The sequence below is a fragment of the Volvox carteri genome (genome assembly GCF_000143455.1).
Source record: "Volvox carteri f. nagariensis unplaced genomic scaffold VOLCAscaffold_18, whole genome shotgun sequence".
Lineage (NCBI taxonomy): Eukaryota > Viridiplantae > Chlorophyta > Chlorophyceae > Chlamydomonadales > Volvocaceae > Volvox > Volvox carteri.
The window spans coordinates 1,133,975-1,155,106 of record NW_003307561.1 but is presented as its reverse complement, the minus strand read 5'-3'; the positions used below and the strand labels follow the sequence as shown (position 1 = coordinate 1,155,106).

General features: G+C 60.2%; 2 protein-coding genes across 2 annotated transcripts in view; both read left to right on the top strand.

The window, feature by feature from the left end:
- The window catches only part of VOLCADRAFT_104692 (uncharacterized protein), a gene marked incomplete at its 5' end in the record, with an annotated part of 48,747 nt that extends 32,606 nt beyond the window's left edge, over positions 1 to 16,141 (top strand). Inside the window, 9 exons of the mRNA XM_002950391.1 lie at positions 595 to 3,211; positions 3,504 to 3,512; positions 3,652 to 5,239; positions 5,697 to 8,447; positions 10,572 to 10,686; positions 13,265 to 13,384; positions 14,434 to 15,035; positions 15,070 to 15,103; positions 15,311 to 16,141. Of these exons, the coding sequence (XP_002950437.1) occupies positions 595 to 3,211; positions 3,504 to 3,512; positions 3,652 to 5,239; positions 5,697 to 8,447; positions 10,572 to 10,686; positions 13,265 to 13,384; positions 14,434 to 15,035; positions 15,070 to 15,103; positions 15,311 to 15,510 (8,036 nt within the window). The 3' untranslated portion in view covers positions 15,511 to 16,141. The remainder of the gene's footprint in view (positions 1 to 594; positions 3,212 to 3,503; positions 3,513 to 3,651; positions 5,240 to 5,696; positions 8,448 to 10,571; positions 10,687 to 13,264; positions 13,385 to 14,433; positions 15,036 to 15,069; positions 15,104 to 15,310) is intronic.
- Positions 16,142 to 18,184: 2,043 nt separating this feature from the next.
- On the top strand, positions 18,185 to 19,988 carry VOLCADRAFT_104691 (uncharacterized protein; the record flags this gene model as incomplete). The annotated part of the gene is made up of 4 exons (XM_002950390.1): positions 18,185 to 18,399; positions 18,490 to 18,617; positions 18,692 to 18,938; positions 19,578 to 19,988. Exons 1-4 carry the CDS (start codon positions 18,379 to 18,381, stop codon positions 19,986 to 19,988), a joined length of 807 nt encoding a protein of 268 aa, XP_002950436.1. The 5' UTR covers positions 18,185 to 18,378.
- Positions 19,989 to 21,132: the final 1,144 nt, after the last annotated feature.

The window sequence follows — 21,132 nt, the reverse complement described above, 5'->3', positions numbered from 1 at the left end:
AGCAGCAGCAGCAACAACAACAACAACAGCAACAACAACAACAGCAACAGAAGTACCAGCAATCCCAATCGCAGCAGCAGCAGCAGCAGCAGCAACAACAACAACAACAACAGCAACAACAACAGCAACAGAAGTACCAGCAATCCCAATCGCAGCAGCAGCAGCAGCAGCAGCAGCAACAACATCAACAACAACAGCAACAGAAGTACCAGCAATCCCAATCGCAGCAGCAGCAGCAGCAACAACATCAACAACAACAGCAACAAGAACAGCAACAGAAGTACCAGCAATCCCAATCGCAGCAGCAGCAGCAGCAGCAGCAACAACAGCAACAACAACAGCAACAACAGCAACAGAAGTACCAGCAATACCAACCGCAGCAGCAGCAGCAGCAACAACAACAGCAACAACAACAGCAACAGAAGTACCAGCAATACCAACCGCATGTGGAGCTGCAACAGCAGCTTCCGCTACTGCCGGCAATGCCGGCCCCCCAAGACCCACGGGTCACTGGCGATGGCGGGCCCCAGGCCGCCGGTGCAACCCAGGCACCCCTGTGTGCTGTCGCCCACCTGTCGTACGCCGCGGCGATAGACGGAAGAGGCGCCGCCGCCACATCCCTCACCTGGAGCGCGGCATCTTTCCAACGAAGAAGCGACTCCCGCAATATGGACTGTACGAACGGCGGTGGTGGCGGCGGAAGCAATGGCTTGGATGGCGGCTGGAGCGCCGACGGCACGGTTCAAGATGTCCGAATGTACGGCAGGCCGTCAGCGATCTCCCAGTGTGGCGACGAGGCCGTGCTGTCTGTCCCGGAGCCGACGGAATTGCCCACGGGCGTACGGACGTACGGCATCCGGGGAACACGTTCCTGGTCGGCAGCGGATCTTCCGTCTCGGCCGATGGCGACGGCGATGGGCACGGCAAGCGAGCTGCAGCGCTCTGCGCCTTGGCCAGCTAGAGATGATGGGCGACATACGAATGTACGGGAAGAGAACTGGGACTTATGTACGGCAGGGGCGGCTGGGTTGAGACCGCAAGTCGATGGCGTTCAGAGGATCTGCGGTGGCCTCGTCTGTACGGAGCTCCACCGTGTGACCGGCGGCAGCGGCGGTGGCGGCGGCGGTACTGCGGCGGCGCCGCGTCAGATGCTGGCGCCGTTGGCGGCGGTTGGCAGGTCTGCAGCAGCAGCCGTTGGCCCGGCGGCGAACGGCTCCACTGAGGTTGCGCGAGCGGGAGGTTGTGAGGTAGGTGTGCATGGCAGTGACGGCGGCGGCGATGGGGGCGGCGGTGGCGGACATGCTCAACGGCATTCCTCGGTAACTGCCGTTCCCGGTCCGGTGTCTGCGACGAAGACTGTAGCAGCAGCGACGGCGACGGCGACAGCAACAACAGCCGTAGGAACGGCTCCCGTCACAGGAGCGTCACCTGCGCCAGTCGCCAGCGTTCCCGCCCCGCCGCCGACGCCGCCACGCAATGAGCTGTTCCCAAGTTGCTCCCGACCGGAGCTTAGCACGTCGCGGTACAACACCCATATCCATCTGCCCGGACAGCACATGGCTGCGAAGCTAGGCCTGCCGCCGCCGCCGCGCACGCCGGACTCAGCCGGGCGGCGGGAATGGTACGACGCCTCAGCAGTAGCGCAGGACGTGCCGTACTTTGGCGGCGCGTTGGCGCGCTGTGCACCGCACCTGGGACCGGTGGCGCTGCGTGCCGGTGGCGGCGGAGCCGCCACCTCCGCTGCCGCTGCAGCCGGCAGGGGCGGCGCGGGGGCGGCGACGCGGATCCGTGAGGAGGACTGCTTCTACCTCATCCGGAAGGAAGCCATGCTGCGGCTTCCAGAGCAGAAACGGAGGCAGCTGTTGGAGCTGGCACGGGATCATAACGCCCGCGGCGGTCCAGTGCTGTTTTGCGGGCCGCTGGGGCTGGTCCACGACCCCACAGACATGCTTAGCGATATCCTCGAAGCGACTCAGGAGTGCGAGAGGGCCATGCGGGATGCCAAGCCGCGGCGCGGTGGCAGCGGCGGCGACGGCGGCGATGGCGATGGCGATGCGCATTTAGAAGGTCCTTTTCCGTGGTCCGCGGGTGGGTATGAGTGGAAGAGGTTAAGTCCGACGGGGCGCGGAATGGATGATGCCTCAGCGGCGGATGCCGCCGCCGCCCCGCCAGCGGCGCCGCCAACGGGCACTGCGTCGTGCAGCGCTGCTGGCGCAGCAGCAGTGGCAGGTGTGAGTTCCAGAGGAAGTGGAGCTCAAGGGCACAGCGGTGGGGTCGGCGGCGGCGTGCCGCCGCCGCCGCCGCCGCCGCTGCGTGACCACTTCTACGGTCCCGTGCACTTGTGTGCCATGGACATGGCGCACAGGTACGAGCATAAACTGGGTTCGACGCCAGTGTCGGCAGCATTCCGTCCCTTTCTGGGCAAACACTCCCCCGAGGAGGAAGTTGATCACGCGCACCCCGTCAACCCTGCGAAGCTTCTATCGTACATGCGGCACATGTTAGATGCTTATGGGGTATTGAGCGACCCACGGGTCATTCAGGTGCGGGAACAGTGCGTTGCGATGCAGTCATGGGCAGCAATGCGCGGGCAAGATGCGGCAATGGCCGCCTCCGCCTCCGCCTCTGACGACGATGATGCATCTGCAGCCGCAACCACTGACCCTGCGGAGCGCCTGGCGAAGCTCCGCCTCCGAAACCGGGATCCGCATGAGGCATGTATCGCCGCCCTGAAAGCTGCAGTCGCGGCTGCGCCTGCTAAACGTTCGGCCGCTGCAGCGGAGCTGCCATTGCCACCACGCGGATCCAGGGCTGCTGCAAAGCGCGCCGCACCGTGTCCCCAGGCTTCCCGTCGAACCTTGTCACGCGCTGGCCGCGGTGGCGGCGGCAACGCTGCCAACAGTAGTGATTACGATCTGGAAGATGACGTCATGGATGGCGCCGCCGCCGCCGCCGCTGCTGCTGCTGCCGCCGCCGCCGCCGCCGCCGCGGCTAGCGCGGAGGATGGCGGCGTCCTCGTGGTTGGTGGAGCTCAGGTTCCCGTGGGGCTCAAGGTGCCCGTGTACCCCTTGACGGCGGATGACACGCTGTTCATGACCAGCGGCGATTTGATGCGGCTCGCGCACCGGACGCTGGTGCTGCACGCGCCGTTGTGGCTGCGGGACATCCTGCACGAGCGCCACAACGACGCGCTCGACTTTGGGACGTGCCGGTGAGTGAGAGGAGCTGGGCTTTCGGTGGATGGATAGCTGGTGGGGCGGATGGTGGATTATGGAGGGGGGAGGGCGGTGGATGTGGGCTTCCTTTCGTTCGTGCAGTCGCGGTGACGCGGCTGCCCAGCACGGTAATGATGGGGGGATGTACGGGGTAAGGGTGGGCGCTTTAGGGGATGTGGGTTGCTGCATGGTATACGCTCTGTCCGTGGTCTGGGGCCCTTAAACTCAGCCGCGGTCTGTGAAACAACACAGTGGTAGTGTGCTGCCCCGCCCGCTTGCCGCGTATAGGGCCCCGAGGTGAGCTAACCCCCGAGTGCGGTTGACTGACCGGCTACAGTTGCCGGTCACGGCCAGCGGCCTTTGCGTGGCGCAACAGATATATACACATACATACGTACCTACATGCAGACATACATGTTTTCCCTTTCCCCTGCAGGCCAACGGATGGCGGGCTGGGCGTCTTTGCCCATTTCGCGAACATGCTCCGACGGCCCCTGCTGGCTCTCGAACTGGCGACCTTTGCCCACGTGGACCGCTCGCAGCCAGCCACCCTCATGTCCTTCGCCACGCCCTTTGCCGTACCGGCGGACCTCGACGCCGCGCTGAGCCGCCTTCAGAAAGGCCTTGGAGAGCGCAAACATGCGCTGTGGATGCAGGTGCGCAACCTGACGGATCAATGGAGGTGGCAGCACCCGGCGGCAGCCGCGAAGCGGCCACCAGTGGCGGCGGCCGCTGCGCCCTCCGGCGGCGATACCCAGCCGCTGCTCAACGCCAGCCCCGACCGCACCCCCCGACGCGGCTCCGTTTGGGTCGTCGTACCCGGCTGCCGACTACACCAGCTGGCGCAGGCGTTGAACAAGAGTGCTAAGCGTGGTTGGCCCCGAAACCACAGCGGTTTTTTCTCCGTCAAGTATGGACGTGATTTGGACGCGCTGGTGACGATGTGCTGGCGGTACGGCGTGCCTTTCCACGCCACCTACCACTGCGAGGGTGATCTGCTGCTGCCCGGCATGGGGGCCGCCCACGCCGTCATGCCGTTACACTGCGCCTCCATGAAAATCAGCAAGGACTTCTTGACGCCGTCGGGGCCGGCGCTGCGACTTCTCTGGGAGCTGGATGCCCTACGGCAGGAGCATCACCTGATGTGGGCTGCGCGGCGGGCGAAGGAGCAGAAGATAGACCCGCCGCCGCGTTCAGATTCCGCGGTTGCCACCGCCGCCGCTGCCGCCGCTGTGGTGCCGCCGCCGCCGCCGAGAGCGAAGGAGCGGGGGCGAGTACGGCTGCGGGAGGAGCCGCAGGTGGATGTGATTGAGGGTATAGCGGAGGAAGGGCCGGCAGCCTCGCTACTGCCGCCGTCACCACCGTTGCCGCCGCCGCAGCAGCAAGAGCACCCGGAGGACGAGGAGGAGGTGAAGGTGGAAGAGCAGGGGGCTGCTCCCCAGTTGCCTGGCCAGGCGGAGGGCCAGGCCGCCGCTGCCAACGCGATAGGGTTCTTCTGTGCGCTGGGGATCCGGGATGCAGCAGCGGCGGCTGTTACCGATGTGGTGGTGACGGAGGCGACGGGTGCAGCGGATGTAGCTGTAGCGTCGCCGGTGGCGGCCATGGTTGATGTGACTGAGGAGGCTGTGGTGATGGGGGCGTTACATGCGCCTACGGCCCCTTGCGCGCCGGATGGCTTGGCGGGCGGCTGCCCAGTGGAAGTGGCCGTGAGGGGCGAGGGTGGGATGTCAGGTTTGTGGCCCGGAGACGTGGCGTGTGGTTTTCTGTCGCCGCCAACACCAGCGACTGCCACAGTGGTGCTGGCGCAGGAGGAGACGAAGAAGCAGGCGCTGCTGCGGGCGGCTGCCCGGAGCCACGCCAGAGCCTTTACGGCAGTAGCAGCTGCAGATGCCGGCACTACAGCAGTAGCAGCACAAGCACCACGACCACCACCATCAGCGGCGGCGATAGATCACGGAGATGTACGACAGCAGCAGCAGCAGCGGACATTGCAGGCGATTCCGGAAGCGCTGTTGAAGGAGGTGGTAATGGGAGAGCATTGTCCAACAACGGGGAATCAAGAACCGGAGGAAGATAGCACGGAACGGTCTGATAAGAGTTTGGCAGCGGCGCCGCCGCCGATAGGTACAGATGCAGCGGCGACGACGGCGGCGGCGCTGTCTGCGGTAGTCACGGCACCAATGGTGACGGCATCGGCCGCGCGGCCGTCAGCAACGGGGACTGCGTGCCGCTGCCTGGGGATGACGGAGCGCGCCGTGGCGCCAGTTGGAGCTCAGGTAGGCTCTTCCGGGGCCGTGTGTCTGTATGTCGGGAGGCAGTGAGTCGAGTGCGGGTGGGCCGCCGTAATCCTTTTGATAGTCCTACTAACCGTTTCCATTGCTACTGCTGTTGCTGCTACTGCTACTGCTGTTGCCGCTGTAACTGCTTCTGGTGCACACGGACCCGCGTTTCCCGGCTCCTCCTCCTCCTCCTCCTCCTCAGCAGCAGCAGCAGCAGCAGCAACAGCACTGCGCGCGTCCCACATCGTCGACCTTCAAACCCATTCTGGCAGAGCTGGGTCTGATCACTTATATGGCTGAAGATGAGGAGAACCAGGATGAGAAGGGGGTGAAGGAGGGGGTGGAGAGCGACGGGAAGGGTATTAGGGGCCGGGAGTTGGGAAGAGAGGGTGTGCGTGAGGACAGCCGTGGAGCCAGTGGCCAGTGCTGCGAAGGGAGACGGCAGTTGCAGCGGGCCCACTGTCAGGCCGCTGTTGGTGCTACAGTTTACACTAGCAGACAGGCCGACTGTAGTAGTGTTGAGCCGGGGACCGGCTCCGACGCACAGCTACCGCCGTTGCCGTTGCGCTCGTTGCCACCCGCGGAGGTGCCGGATAGCGGTGTGGTGGAGGGCGATGGGGCTGCTACGACTTTGTATGGCAATGGTTCTTGCGGCGGCGGCGGTGGTACGACGACGCTTGGCGTTGCGACGACGGAGCCGGCTGTCTGCGGCAAGGCATCCGCCGCTGCCGCTGCCACTGCCTGTGCTGGCGTTGCCCGTGATGACGGCGCGGGAGCTGGAACCGTAGCGGCGCCGACCGTTGCTATTGCTGCTGCTGCTGCTGGCGCTACCAAAACCTGCCGTTGCGCTGCGTCGATGGCGGGGCTGTCTGCGGCGGAGGGCGTTCACGGTACCGTGCAGTGTACGAGCTGCAGGGAGGAAGACAATGGAGGTAACGTGCGGCCCAGTAGTTCCAAGCCGACGGAGGCCAGCGGGCCTTGGTTGTCTGACGGCACAGCAAACATCGTCACGTCCGCTTTTGCCGTCGCGACGCTCTTGACGGTGGCGACAGCGCGTATGGCGCCTGGACTCAGCAGCAGTCCGGAGCCAGGAGGTACAATGTCGGCTGCCAGTGATGGATACGGCGACGGCGGCGGAGGCGGAGGCGGAGGCGGAGGGGGCAATGGTGCGGTGGCGGCGGCTGCTGCGGCAGACGGCGGCGAGCTTAGCGGTGTATGCAGTGCGGATGGTGGTCGTGGTGGCTGTGGGGAAGCTGCCGGCGGTAAGGCAGGCTGTGCCGACGGATTCGCCGCGGCTGCCGCCGCTGTCGGCGTTGAAGGATCTGTCGCCGCTGCCGACGTGGACGCTGACGTGGCCGGGGAGGTTGCCCCAGCCGTCGTCGTCCCGCTGGCCTCCCCCGCTACCCACATTACGGTGTCCGGCACAGGGCCAGGGGACATGACCGAGTACGGCTCCGAGGAGGGGCTCCGGAACCAGGGTCAACAGCAGCAGCAGCGGCAGCAGCATCAGAGGGCTCTGGGTGTGGATTCGGAGATTGGCACCGCCGTCGTTGCTGACGGCGAGGCACCGCGGGTGCAGCCGTGTACGGCGGCGGAGGTGCCGCCACCTCACCTGAAGCAGCTACTCATCAAGGAAACCGTGGATGCTATCGCCGCTCTCCTGCCGCCACAGCCCTGCATTCGAGTGCAGGCCGCGGCGCTCCTGAGCAATCTGGCCCTGGTCCACCGAGCCCGCGCAGCAGCAAAAGAGGCTCTTGCGCGCGCCATGGTCAATAGACATCAGCACATGATGTATCCGCACCTGGAGGAGCGCGGCACAATGTCGCGTCTAGCGCTGTTGCTACAGCTGACGCCGCCGTTACCGCCGCTGGCGGCGGCCGTAAACCGCACGCCAGCGACGCGTTCACTTTCGGACGCCCTGTCTCCGCAGATGCCGGCAGCCGAGGTTCTGCAGCCGGACAGCTCCGTATGCGCATGTCCGGTCAGGGAGGAGCCCGAGCACGCAGCGCAGTTGATGATTTCACTTCCAAATCAGCCGCAGCCGCCGCCGCCGCCGCCGCAGCAGCAGCAGCAGCAGCGCCAGCCGGCGGTACTGCGCCAGCAGCCCAAGTTGCCGACTGTTGAGGATCAGGCTGCGCGGACGGCACGTAGGAATGCGCCAGCGGCGGGGGGCGCTTTCACTGCAGGCCTTCCGGGCCCTCACCGCGATGCAGACGCTGATCTGGGCCTGGGCCTTGGCGTGGACCAGGCGCCACCACGCCGTACGACTCGCGGCAGCAAGCAGCGCTTAGTGAAGGAACAACATGCGGCGGCAGCGCAGGAGCGACAAGCGACGGGCCAGGACCAGCCGCGCAAGCAGCAGCAACAGCAGCAGCAGCCTTTTGGCGGTACAGTGGCGAGGGCTGCCTCCGCGGCGGCGGCACAGGCAGGCGGCGGCGGCGGCGGTGTCGTTGCCACCACCGACCATGGCGGCGGTGATGTCTTGGAGGACCTGCCTCTTACCATGCCCTTTGCTCTCGGGTCGGGAGGTGCCGGACGGAGAGCGAAAGGCGCATCGGCAGCCGCTGTGAAGCGGGGGAAGAAGGGGCCAGGATCTGCTGCTGGCGGCGCGGCGGCAGGATTCCGGATGCAGGGGGCCCAGCGGGGCGCCGCTTTGGGGCCGGTGCTGCCGCCGGAAGCCGAGCAGCGCAAGCGGGGACCGCTGGAACCCGCCGGCGGAGCCGCAAAGAAGGCATGTGGCGGCGGCGGCGGCGGTTGCGGCACGGCTGTAGGGCCATTAAAGGTGGCCGCGGCGGCGGCAGCGAAACCGCGGGCTGAGAAAGCGGACCGCGGACCGCATGTGGGAGCGGCGGCGGCTGCAACAATGGGGATGGGTGCCCTGGGCGTGCCGACGTCGGAGAACGGTGTGGCGTTGGGCAATGCCCGTGATGCGTTCCTCACGCAGTCTATCCTGGTGGGCCTTGCGCTCAATGTGTCGTACACAAGGTGTCATCAGGAGCTGCTGCATCTATGGCACAGGCGGGCAGCGGAAAGGGCGGCGGCCGCAGCCACCGCAGGCGGTCAAGCCGCGGCGCGCCCGTAGCCGTCGCCGATGCAAGTCCGCGCAGGTGGTGCTATAACCGGTTGGAGGCGTGCTCAATAAGTGTAACCTGCATCCGCCGTGGACATTTAAGGTTGTGAATTATATAGATACTGAGGGTTTTTGTCGGCCCTGGGGAGGTGGTGTTGTGCTGTGACAGGCTTTCTCTTCTTATGAAAGACGAACGTTGTACAGAATGCTGTCGATGGGGGCCTGTGTTGGCGCGGAGGGTGCAGTGTAATTTGGCGGGCGGATGACCGTAGCGGGACAATTCCCCGTTGGGTAGTCTGAGTTCCGGCCTAGATGTGGAGGCGTAGGTACAGGTTTACGTGGGTGTAGAGGCGGTAGCTGTTCAGGGGAGCGTTGAAGATGTGCTGTGCTGCGCTCTGTACTGAAGCTATGGACGTGGTACGTGTCAGGCGGAAAAGAGATTGTGAATCTGGATCTGGGAATGAGCTGTCTGTCTGAGGAGGATGTTAGGCTGGTTTGGAGTGAGTATGCCACTCGCTGCCCAGTGCTGCAATGCCTGTTTTGTGTATGTTTTTGTGTGGGGGAAGGGGCGGGGGTGCGAAGTTGCCGCTACCAGGCGCCTTTTCGCTCGTGAGCTCTTTATACCTGTGCAGGATCAGATTAGGGTAGCAGCGGCTAGTGATGCTGATACATCCCGGATACACGGGACTGAATTTTACAGTCCTTGCGCACTTCGTCTTGATGTGGGAGGTCTTCGGTGGCAATCGCTGCTGCTGGATGGTCTCCGGACCGCATGGATACATCGCACGGCCTTTGGCGCGACCCACATGACGGGATGTCATGTGTAAAGTTTTCTTTGTTAGGGTGGGATAGGGTTCCCGATGAAGAGGAGGGACACAAGCGTTGTGGTTACCTGGAGGGGGGGCGCCTCCGGAGATGTATGCGGGCGCTCGTTGTGCTGCAATTGGGAGTGGGCCAAGCACACCTTGCTTATCGTTACATTTGGGTCGTGTTGCCTTCCATAAAGGCTTCCATGGTGGAGTTGGTGGAAGTGGTGCTATGAATGCCTACTTTCTCCAACTCGCGCTATCTCTGCGGCAGAGTGCGCCCTGACCGTCGCGCCCCCTGACCGTCCCTACCAGACTTGGTTAGGTTTGGTGGGACCGCATGTGAGGGGTAACGCGCGTCACAGCGTATATCACGAGTGTCTCAGGAACCAGAACCGTCCAGATTTGGTGGGGACACGTCTGTGCGTGTCACCGTAACCAAGGGACAAACGTGTGTGTGCTTGGGTAGGTCCAGCAGGCGGTTCGCACCAGTGTAACAACAGAGTCGCCTACTAGACTAGAATCCAAACTCGTCAAGGCAGTGTGCAGGGGCTTAAACCTGATTGCCGGCCTAGGACCGTCACGCGCAGTTCTTGGGTGAAGGCTGCACGGCGTTTCAGCCTTAGATATCAATGACCTGAGCCGTAACCCTGCTGGGGTATCTGTGACACGACGTGAAAACAGCGAGGAAACGATAGAAAGTGGCTATGGGCGGAAGCCGTGCCTTACACTGCCGTTTAGTGTAGTCAGTGGCTGCTGTTGGGGTGCCATCCCATGATGGTGTCTAGGTATCATCAGGCAACCTGCAAGTTCAATTTGCAGAATGTTTTAGCTTTCAGGCCCTGCGAGGGCTGTCTTCTGTTGAACATCACAGCGAGTGATTAGCCCCGTGCTTTGCAGCTAACTCGAAGCTTCGCATGTATGCCGATTTGCCGAATCAACCAGTAACGCAAACCTCTGTTCAATGGTTTGTCAACTCATGGGGCGCGCGTAACCCTCAGTAACTGTCAGTTCCGCTCAGTTGGGCAAAGTTCCGCTCAGGCCCGCTCAGTCCCACTCAAATTCCCCTAAGCTCCTCTCAGTTCCGCTCAGTTAGGCTCAGTTAGAAGATTCAAAAATTCATACAAACAATATACAATTAGGCGGGGAATTCCGTAGGCAGAAGCGACGCGCGACACGAACCCGCTCCATGCCCCCTCAGCAACCTGTTTTTCATGCCGGTCCCCGCCCAAATTTCATACCACAAGCAGGCATCGCGCACCTGGCTCCGCCGATCCTGGTGCCGCCGGCTTGGCACAGCAGCTCCCCTAGCCCAGGTGCGCAGGCCTAAACCTACGAAACCGGGCTGGAGACCCAGCCAACAGCGTGGGCCAGAAATTGGCCACTGACATGCGCCACAGCCGTTGTGACACGGCGCAACTCCCGGGCAAAGTTATCTCCACCGGCATGCATTCGCCCACGATGCTCGCGACGGGTGGAACGGTACACTAGTACCGTCCTCGGCGCCCGCACGAGCCATAGGTACAATGCAAAGTGTTCAGTCGCATAGAAAGCAGGGTGGGTCGGGCGGAAGCACCAGTCTGGCGGGCCTTGACGAGAAAGTGCAGTGCTCACGATGCTGCTTGACCTCGACACAGGCGAGCAAAACAACTCATGATATTCCGTCCAGACTTGTATCCAGGCGCGTAGGGCTGTGCGAGCAAACACCTCTTCGGGTCCAAGCCAATTTCGGGCTGAGGAGCGTGTGGGCAAGCGGGCGCACTTCGAGTCAAAAGGCAAGTATGCAGAGCGGCGCATGGGGCTGACCCTGTTTCCATCTGCTGCGTCTGGGTGCACACGGTTTCACACGGTTGACAGGTGGGCCCGAGCGCGGGTGTTGCATATGGTGGGTGTTTGGAACAGGGGCGGGTTGTGCTGCAAGAGGTGTAGTCACGTTTGGATGGCGTGTGGAATTGCCATACGCGTGCCTTGCCGCTGAACCCCAACCGCGCTGCATGGAAGCGTGCGTGGGCCCGTAATTCGCCCACCACCCTGCAAGACTCACTCAAGCGTTGATTGCCCGGGGGCTCAGCCCATTTTCCAGCTGTACAAAGCTGACATACCCTTGTCACAGTCACACATGGCTGCAACATCCTAAAAATAAGTACAGCCTTTGACAACTCTTTTGAGATACACTCAACAGGATTTCTCGGATTACTATTCAGCATAGTGGTCGGTTCTGTCCTCACATGTGTGCAACCCCGCACATCCCTAGCACCCCACCACCACCACCACCACTTTCACCGTGTCCACCACCATTACCCAAAAAGCACGCCGAAGGTTCTTGCAGGTCATTGTGCAGGTTGTCCTTACAGGTTTTCTGGTGGTTTTTTATATTTGGTACATTATTTTTTATTACCCCTCAAGGATTGCTCATCATAACCGCCGTCACCGCCACCGTCATGTGCCCTGCTGCTTCTGCCTCTGTCGCTGCCCTCCTGTCACGTGTGCCTGACCCTTGTTTAGTCTGGCTTGGTGTAGATTGGGCTGGCCTTTGCACCCCCGTTGATGATGCGAGCAAGGGAGCAGGTATTGTGATCGTCCCAAAAGCAGGTCAGTAAACCCCCGGACCATACATCAGCAGCAATTACATATGCAGTTTGGGACAGAGGCTGGCAGGTGTGCGCTGTGACTGTATCGACAGATAGCTGGCCGCGGTTGCTGGAACGTTTTTTTGGCTGTCGTTCCTCACGCTCCGGCCTTTGCAACCCTGTCGGGTCCCACTCCACTCACGTGGAGCATGAGCATGGTGCCACACAGCACTATATGTGTCGCAGCTGTCTACCTGCGGATTACAAAAACGTGACAATGTGCACATGGTCTTTGGTTACACGGAAACAGCTGTTCCCTGTTGGGTTACCGACCCAACACCCAGTCGTGCACAGCTAGGCAAACGTCCGCCAAAGCCACGCCTAACATCACAAGACCAGACACACCATGCTGAAGTCCGCGCAGTAAAGCGTCAGGAGACGCAAACTTCTTCCCAGGGGCACATCCAGGCTCAAGCTGCAAGGCCAAACCCTGAAAGCGTCCCAAAATCTTGTGCCGAGGCACGCACTGGTCCTGGCTGAAGGACCCGTATGGGGACCAGATAGGAGGTCCAGATGCTCAATATTGCAACATAGCATGCAATATGACATGCCCATACTGCAGTAGCAAGCACGCAACACACCGAACCCGCCATCAAAGCTGACCGATAAGTCATTACGGTAGTCTGCAGTTGCTGGCTCAATCTTGACCTGCACTAGCACTGGTGCTACATACAAGACCGTTGCACAATTGCTGCTCTCAATGCAGCATGCTGCCACTGCAGCGCACCTTTACGGCCTCCTTGCGTACAAACGGCTCCTTAAATCTCGTCCAATCACTCTAGCCTATCTAGATGCCGCACACCCCTGGCCTCGCTTATCAGGCAGGCAGTCCTCCGTAGCCATGATGCTGCCAGTCCCCGTTTGCCATCTGCCGGCTCTGATGACGGGCTGTTTTAAGCTCCACAAGCAAAAAACGGCCACACCACCGCCAGCCCTGGGCAGGCCAGCAAGAAGTCAAGCAGCATGAAGAGGCAGGCAGTGCATGCCTGCCCTTAAACGTCTCCGGCCTCCACAGCTCTGCAGTGCACCGTGGCAAGCGAAGGACATCCATTCAATTGCAACACTCCATTTGGTGACAAACCGTGGCACATCAGTGCACAAGAGCGTGGGGCAGCAAGGAGGCTACCCCACCCAGATGGCCCCCAGACACTCTGAGCACACTGTCTCACCGTTACCTGAGCTGACTGTCCCAACCCCGTGCCCCGTTCCTCACTCCAAACTCACCAGCCTTGCCCTCACAGCTCGATGACGCGCTCTGCCGCAGCGATGAGCACCTTCGCAGCGGAGCGCACCGGCGCGTACACCTCCTCCACCGCGACCTGGGCTGCACCTCCCCGTATCCATGGCCCCCCTCGTCCCCTGTCGGCCACCACGCCCACTTACCGTGCGTTAGAACCTGCGCTCCTGTCCCACAGTGGCGAATGCCTCATGTGTCAGGGCTTATACTGCCACAGGCTCGTAGCCTGCCAGGGAGGCGTGCCGGCTTCCATTCACCACCCTACCCATGGCACGGACCCACACCCCTACCAGCCCAGACCCGTTCCAGCTACCTTCGACCCCATACCCTGCGCCACCACCCCACAATGGTGGACACTTTACGCATCACGGCTTGGCTGCCATTACCTCTGACTCTGCCCCGGACGGAGGCATGCCAAACACCCTTACACCGCAGGCAGTCACTCAGGCTTGCCAGGTCAAGGGCTGCAACCGTTAACCGTCTCCAAAAACCAACCGCATTCGCAGTAATGCGCCACGCGCAGGGCTCATGCAGTCCCTGTGGCTTCTATGCGGATTCGCGCATATGGTGCGAGCTCGGTAGCTGCACGCGAAGCGCGCACGCGCCAGCGGCTGCAGGCACATGCTATGCCATGCGGGCCCGTGCTGTCGGCCCGTCGCCTACGTTCCATGCGGGCCCGTGCTGTCGGCTCGTCGCCTACAAGCGCTTGGCAAGTGCTTCGAACGTCTTCCAGCGCTGCGCCACGCTCGGCAGGGGCCAGCGCATCCGCTTGCGCCGAGGCGCACTGCATATGCCCAGTAGGGACGCGTGGCAATGGCATATACTTCATTCTTATAGACTGTAGAGGCTTGCGCGGCCGTGTGCAGCGATTTGGCTGCCGCTGGCGTGACATGGTGCCGCGCGACGGTCAGGGCGCACTCTGCCGCAGAGATAGCGCGAGTTTTGCAGTTGTTGTTTAGGTAAAAAGGGCGCGAATTATGTGTGTTACCGGTGCATGGGACGCCTCATGCACGACCAGTTGCGCGAGTCGTGCATGCGGCTTGACAGTTTTTTCACTTGTTAAAATATGTTCACGTCTTACAAACCAAACTTCATGGGCATAGTATAAGACATTGCACAGATGGCCACAAGTGCTAACCGGGGTTGGGCATCGGACGCTAAGCAAAGCACATGTTACGTGTACAAGCATACCACAGGAGCTGAGCATGATGTGAGCTCCGTGTCCACTCTCTGGTCAACGCTGCGGAGCCCTGGAGAGGACTTATCGGTCTTCGAGGCGCTACCCGCTGGCACTGCACCCGAAATCACGCGCAACCACGTCATTGTTTACAAGAACGCACAGCACAGCGATGTGGACGCACCCAGCACTTCAGAAGATGCCAGAAAGTGGCGCAAGCTCTGTGAAACGGCCGGACCAGAGCCGCAGCCAGGGGAGCTCCTACAGCTCGCGGACCTGCTGTATAAGGCGGAGGTCGTGCTCGTCGATGAGCTGAATTCGCTGCTGGCCGAGGCTGGGCTGCGGACGATCGACCATGTCGCCGAAGCAGTCCGAAAACTGGGCGACAAGTACATCAGCTTCGCGGAGAAGGACGAACTCACCACCATTCTGGTTGCGGCCTTCTCGCGGCTGACGGGCTCAGCCGACGACGCGAAGGCTGCCATCGCGCAGTGGCCGGAGGTGATGGACTGGCACCGCCGCCGCGTGGCTTTTGCGCACCCGCTGGGCAACAAGACCATCGACAAGAGCAAATTGGGCAAGTTAAAGGCCCAGGTCGCGGTGGAGGAGGTGTACACGCCGGTGCGCTCCGCTGCGAAGGTGCTCATCGCTGCAGCAGAGCGCGTCACCGAGCTGTGAGGGCAAGGCTGGTGAGTTTGGCGTGAGGAACGGGGCACGGGGTTGGGACAGTCAGCTCAGGTAACGGTGAGACAGTGTGCTCAGAGTGTCTGGGGGCCATCTGGGTGGGGTAGCCTCCTTGCTGCCCCACGCTCTTGTGCACTGATGTGCCACGGTTTGTCACCAAATGGAGTGTTGCAATTGAATGGATGTCCTTCGCTTGCCACGGTGCACTGCAGAGCTGTGGAGGCCGGAGACGTTTAAGGGCAGGCATGCACTGCCTGCCTCTTCATGCTGCTTGACTTCTTGCTGGCCTGCCCAGGGCTGGCGGTGGTGTGGCCGTTTTTTGCTTGTGGAGCTTAAAACAGCCCGTCATCAGAGCCGGCAGATGGCAAACGGGGACTGGCAGCATCATGGCTACGGAGGACTGCCTGCCTGATAAGCGAGGCCAGGGGTGTGCGGCATCTAGATAGGCTAGAGTGATTGGACGAGATTTAAGGAGCCGTTTGTACGCAAGGAGGCCGTAAAGGTGCGCTGCAGTGGCAGCATGCTGCATTGAGAGCAGCAATTGTGCAACGGTCTTGTATGTAGCACCAGTGCTAGTGCAGGTCGAGATTGAGCCAGCAACTGCAGACTACCGTAATGACTTATCGGTCAGCTTTGATGGCGGGTTCGGTGTGTTGCGTGCTTGCTACTGCAGTATGGGCATGTCATATTGCATGCTATGTTGCAATATTGAGCATCTGGACCTCCTATCTGGTCCCCATACGGGTCCTTCAGCCAGGACCAGTGCGTGCCTCGGCACAAGATTTTGGGACGCTTTCAGGGTTTGGCCTTGCAGCTTGAGCCTGGATGTGCCCCTGGGAAGAAGTTTGCGTCTCCTGACGCTTTACTGCGCGGACTTCAGCATGGTGTGTCTGGTCTTGTGATGTTAGGCGTGGCTTTGGCGGACGTTTGCCTAGCTGTGCACGACTGGGTGTTGGGTCGGTAACCCAACAGGGAACAGCTGTTTCCGTGTAACCAAAGACCATGTGCACATTGTCACGTTTTTGTAATCCGCAGGTAGACAGCTGCGACACATATAGTGCTGTGTGGCACCATGCTCATGCTCCACGTGAGTGGAGTGGGACCCGACAGGGTTGCAAAGGCCGGAGCGTGAGGAACGACAGCCAAAAAAACGTTCCAGCAACCGCGGCCAGCTATCTGTTGATACAGTCACAGCGCACACCTGCCAGCCTCTGTCCCAAACTGCATATGTAATTGCCGCTGATGTATGGTCCGGGGGTTTACTGACCTGCTTTTGGGACGATCACAATACCTGCTCCCTTGCTCGCATCATCAACGGGGGTGCAAAGGCCAGCCCAATCTACACCAAGCCAGACTAAACAAGGGTCAGGCACACGTGACAGGAGGGCAGCGACAGAGGCAGAAGCAGCAGGGCACATGACGGTGGCGGTGACGGCGGTTATGATGAGCAATCCTTGAGGGGTAATAAAAAATAATATACCAAATATAAAAAACCACCAGAAAACCTGTAAGGACAACCTGCACAATGACCTGCAAGAACCTTCGGCGTGCTTTTTGGGTAATGGTGGTGGACACGGTGAAAGTGGTGGTGGTGGTGGTGGGGTGCTAGGGATGTGCGGGGTTGCACACATGTGAGGACAGAACCGACCACTATGCTGAATAGTAATCCGAGAAATCCTGTTGAGTGTATCTCAAAAGAGTTGTCAAAGGCTGTACTTATTTTTAGGATGTTGCAGCCATGTGTGACTGTGACAAGGGTATGTCAGCTTTGTACAGCTGGAAAATGGGCTGAGCCCCCGGGCAATCAACGCTTGAGTGAGTCTTGCAGGGTGGTGGGCGAATTACGGGCCCATGCACGCTTCCATGCGGCGCGGTTGGGGTTCAGCGGCAAGGCAGGGGCGCCGAGCGGCTGCTGATGATGATGGGGATAATGGGCAGGATGGTGCGGAATGTGCAGATGATAATGCAGACCCATCCTCCAGCCACGGTGAGCCTCCATGCTGTTGATTGTTGGTGTTGCCTGTTACTTAAGTGCATGACGTGACCATTGCTAACGGTGCCGCAGAGCTTAATTGCAGTGACTGTCGGCAGTGGATTGCGGCCCTGGCGTGGATGCAGACATTGCAGCACGTGCTTGTAACTGGGATGGCTGTTCCTCGTGAACTGAACATCACCGAGGACCCCACCATCAGTACAGTGCTGTCATCCGTTAAAGAGACGGAGAACAAGCGGAAACGTGAATCAAGGTATACACCCGCTAGCCCGGTACTGTCCGTTCTCTCGGTACTCAATATTGCCAGTACGACAGTACAATTCTTCGGTGCCGTTGTATCGTTTGCCTGTAGGAGGGATCCAGGGACCGTACTGCCTGACGACATTACTGACGACCACGTGAAGGCAATGATTGACTTTTTTGCTGGTCCGACCCGTGGCACATGTACAGTTCAGCAGGCCTGGAATGGGGCCCAGGCAGCGTTTGAGGTTGCGCTGTCTGCTAACACCTTTTCGCGTGGATGCACTGTGCGAGATTTGCGGTACTGCTGTTTGGCGCTGCAATGGTACCCGCCTAGCCCCAGCTGTATGATCCCGGACAAGGCAATTGAAGTCTGTGTTTTCACAACAACGGCTGCTAAGGTCAACGCAGGCAACGAGCAGTTGAACGTGGTGTCGACACGCCATCGGCTCTGGTACCTTTGCCCTTGGTTCTGGATGACTGTGTTGATTTACTTACAGCAGGTGGCTATCGGGACCCATATAGTGGATGCGGTTGACGGCTCGGAAGTGGTGCTTTCAGGCTCTGGGCTTCCCCCTGTAGACAAAGGCAAAGCAGTGTACTACGAGTGGAAGGTAATTTTGGATGGATTAATGCTAAGCATGGCTTTCATTTGTGATGAGCACTCAACATGATGAGCTGTTTGCAGGTTGTGAACAACGGGAACATTCTCTCGGATATCACTAGGGTCTCACACATCAGCGATTTCCAGAAGGCCATGGAGGCAGCCGGTATTACTAATGTAGTACAGCGGACGCACCTGACTCGCAAGGTATTTCCACTCAAGGCTCGCACGAAGTGGAGTACCGCACTGGAGGACCTGGAGAGTGTGGGCCTTTGGGATCGTGGTATCGTTGAGAAGTCGTATGTGATGTTGCCCCCAGGCGATGCCCTTGCTAACATTGCTGACTTTGGCGGGCGCCGAGAGTACTACTTGCCACGAGCTGATCTGCATCCCCGCGACTTCCCGGAATTGCTGCCTATGCTTCACGACTCACCGTGCATGGCATGCTCGACGACTTGCGGAAGGTGAGCGGGCTTTCCTCCTGTTCCCCTGGTTCCCTGCGTCAGATCCATGTGAAGCTGATGCCCTTGTGCTTGTCTCTGAAAAATGCGAAGCTGAGCGTGGAAGCCAAGGATCTCGCTAATGAGCGTCTTCTGCGCTGCTATCGGGAGCTGTTCGAGCCCATCTTCTTTCAGGACCTCCCCCTGTTCTATGCTCTGTATCCGGACAACCCTGTCTACAGGTGAGCGGTGTCACATCATGCATAGCTTCAGGATTCAAGATCATGCTTACTTGTCTGCGTTTGTGCCTTTGTAGAACTCCGTGGTTTGATAAATGGATGCAAGAGGGAAGCCTGCGGCGCTGGTTCGCCATTCAGCAAACATACTGCAGACATATGGATGCCGTTGTCGAGGGCAAGCAGCGAGAGACAACTGCCTTTGAATCCGTAGCTGTGCACGTCAGGTCGCAGCGAGATCTGGCAATGCAGTACATGAAGGCGAGAGGAGTGCTGCCGCCCTCCATAAATCACACAACACCGCAAACCATGCAGCAGGCTATCGAGGTAAGGACATCTGTTATTGGGGTTGCAAGGTGACCACTTGGTCTGGTGACAACTTGGCAAGGTGACCACTACGTCCACTGCAGTGTTTATTTTTTTGGTAATATATTACTTTTTTGGGAATAAATGGGGGTCTGAGCCTGGAAGAAATGGAATAATTGGCCAGTTGGCCGTACTGGTTCATTACTTCGGCTATAAGTCGCCCCAAATGCCTTCTGCACAGATAAAGCTGAACATCTGGAGCTTATACACTATTTATATATAAAATATTTGATATCACCATGAGGCGGCCCGCTGTTGCATTCAACTTAGGTTAATGGGGCATTCGTTCATTCTTGACCAAAGCAAAGGGCTCAGAAAGTCCGCAGACGCAATGCCCCAAACATTTAGAAGAAGAATTAGATAATACAGAAGACAAGGATAGGCATGTATGTTTCCAGACGTCAGGTGTTGCTTACAGCACACCGTACAGCCTTTGCGGGGGGGGGTCAGGGGGGGGTCTGGGGGGGGCGCAGCCCCCCCCAGCGACTATACAAAAAGGAATTGTAACCGCAAGAAACACCCAGTTTATTACTCTGGGGTATTAGGCTCAAAACGAAAAAAAAAACACTGGTCCACTGCCTTCACCGTTTCCTGTTGTAGATGGCAGCCCGCTTGCGTGAGCAGCTTGGTCAGCAATCCATTGACGCCGTTGCATGTGACGTCCGATTGCCTACCTTGGCCAACGCTGGTTTGGTCCCTGATGTGGAGGGCGGGGCGATGCAAGCACAGCTTGGCAGCGGCGGTGGCATCACTGGGCATGCCGCCGCCATCCCTTCCCCTCACGAGCTACAGTTCAGCAGGGGCGGGGGCCCGCAGCCAGCCCAGCAGCAGCTTGGCAGGGGCGGCAACGGCGTCGACGGCTATGGCGCTGCTGTGCTACAGGTCAGCAGGGTCGGGGAGGGGCAGCCAGCTCAGCAGCAGCTTGGCAGCGGCAGCAACGGCCTCGACGGCTATGGCGCCGCCGTGCTACAGGTCAGCAGGGTCGGGGTCCTGCAGCCAGCCCAGCAGTAGCTTGGCAGCGGCGGCAACGGCGTCGACGGCTATGGCGCCGCCATGCTACAGGTCAGCAGGGGCGGGGGGCCGCAGCCAGCCCAGCAGTAGCTTGGCAGCGGCGGCAACGGCGTCCACGGCTATGGCGCCGCCATGCTACAGGTCAGCAGGGGCGGGGGGCCTGCAGCCAGCCCAGCAGCAGCTTGGCAGCGGCGGCAATAGCGTCGACGGCTATGGCGCCGCCGTGCTACATCCTGCTGATCCTCCTAGTGATTGGGAGGCTGAGCCAGCCTAGTGATTGGGAGGCGGCGGCAATAGCGATTGGGAGGCGGATCCTCCTAGCGATTGGGAGGCGGATCCTCCTAGCGATTGGGAGGCGGATCCTCCTAGCGATTGGGAGGCGGATCCTCCTAGTGATTGGGAAGCGGATCCTCCTAGCGATTGGGAGGCGGATCCTCCTAGTGATTGGGAGGCGGATCCTCCTAGCGATTGGGAGGCGGATCCTCCTAGCCATTGGGAGGTTGCACCCCTAGTGGGCGACGTAGCATGTGAGCCCCGACGGATGCGAGCTAGCATTTCCCTAGGTATGGGACTAACCCATTGTATGGATGCGGAGCGAGCGAGACTGGGCATGCGCGCCCGGACAAGGCAGCATAGTGGGCACATAGCTGAATCACTTTATGAGGGACACCTGGCGGGGCAAGCGGGACCAAATCTTGGCAGGCACCCACCCACCCCGTTGCTTCACGGAACGAGCACCTAAGCTGGATGATGGTGACCCCGGAGGCCTAAGGGGGCGCACCAAAAGGTAAAACAGACAAGAGACCTGGCTTGCAGGGAGGCGAAGGTTGGGGCACGCATCCTGGGAAGCTCCCGGGGTGGGGTGGCGGGGAAGAGCAGGCCGTGGGGGCTGGAGGCGGGTTTGTATACATCAATACATGTAAATATTCACACGCAAACATATAGTACATGCAAGTACTATGCATGTCCCAAACGCCCCTGGGCAGTGTCATTGCCACAAACAGGCCCCTCCTCCCGGCTCTTCTTCGAGCATCACCACCACCTCCCAGCAGAGTTCAAGTCGGGAAAAAATCCCCGACAGCACATCCCCAGCTGCTACTGGACAGCATTTCTCGCAGAAGGACAAAAAAACGCCGAAAAGGAC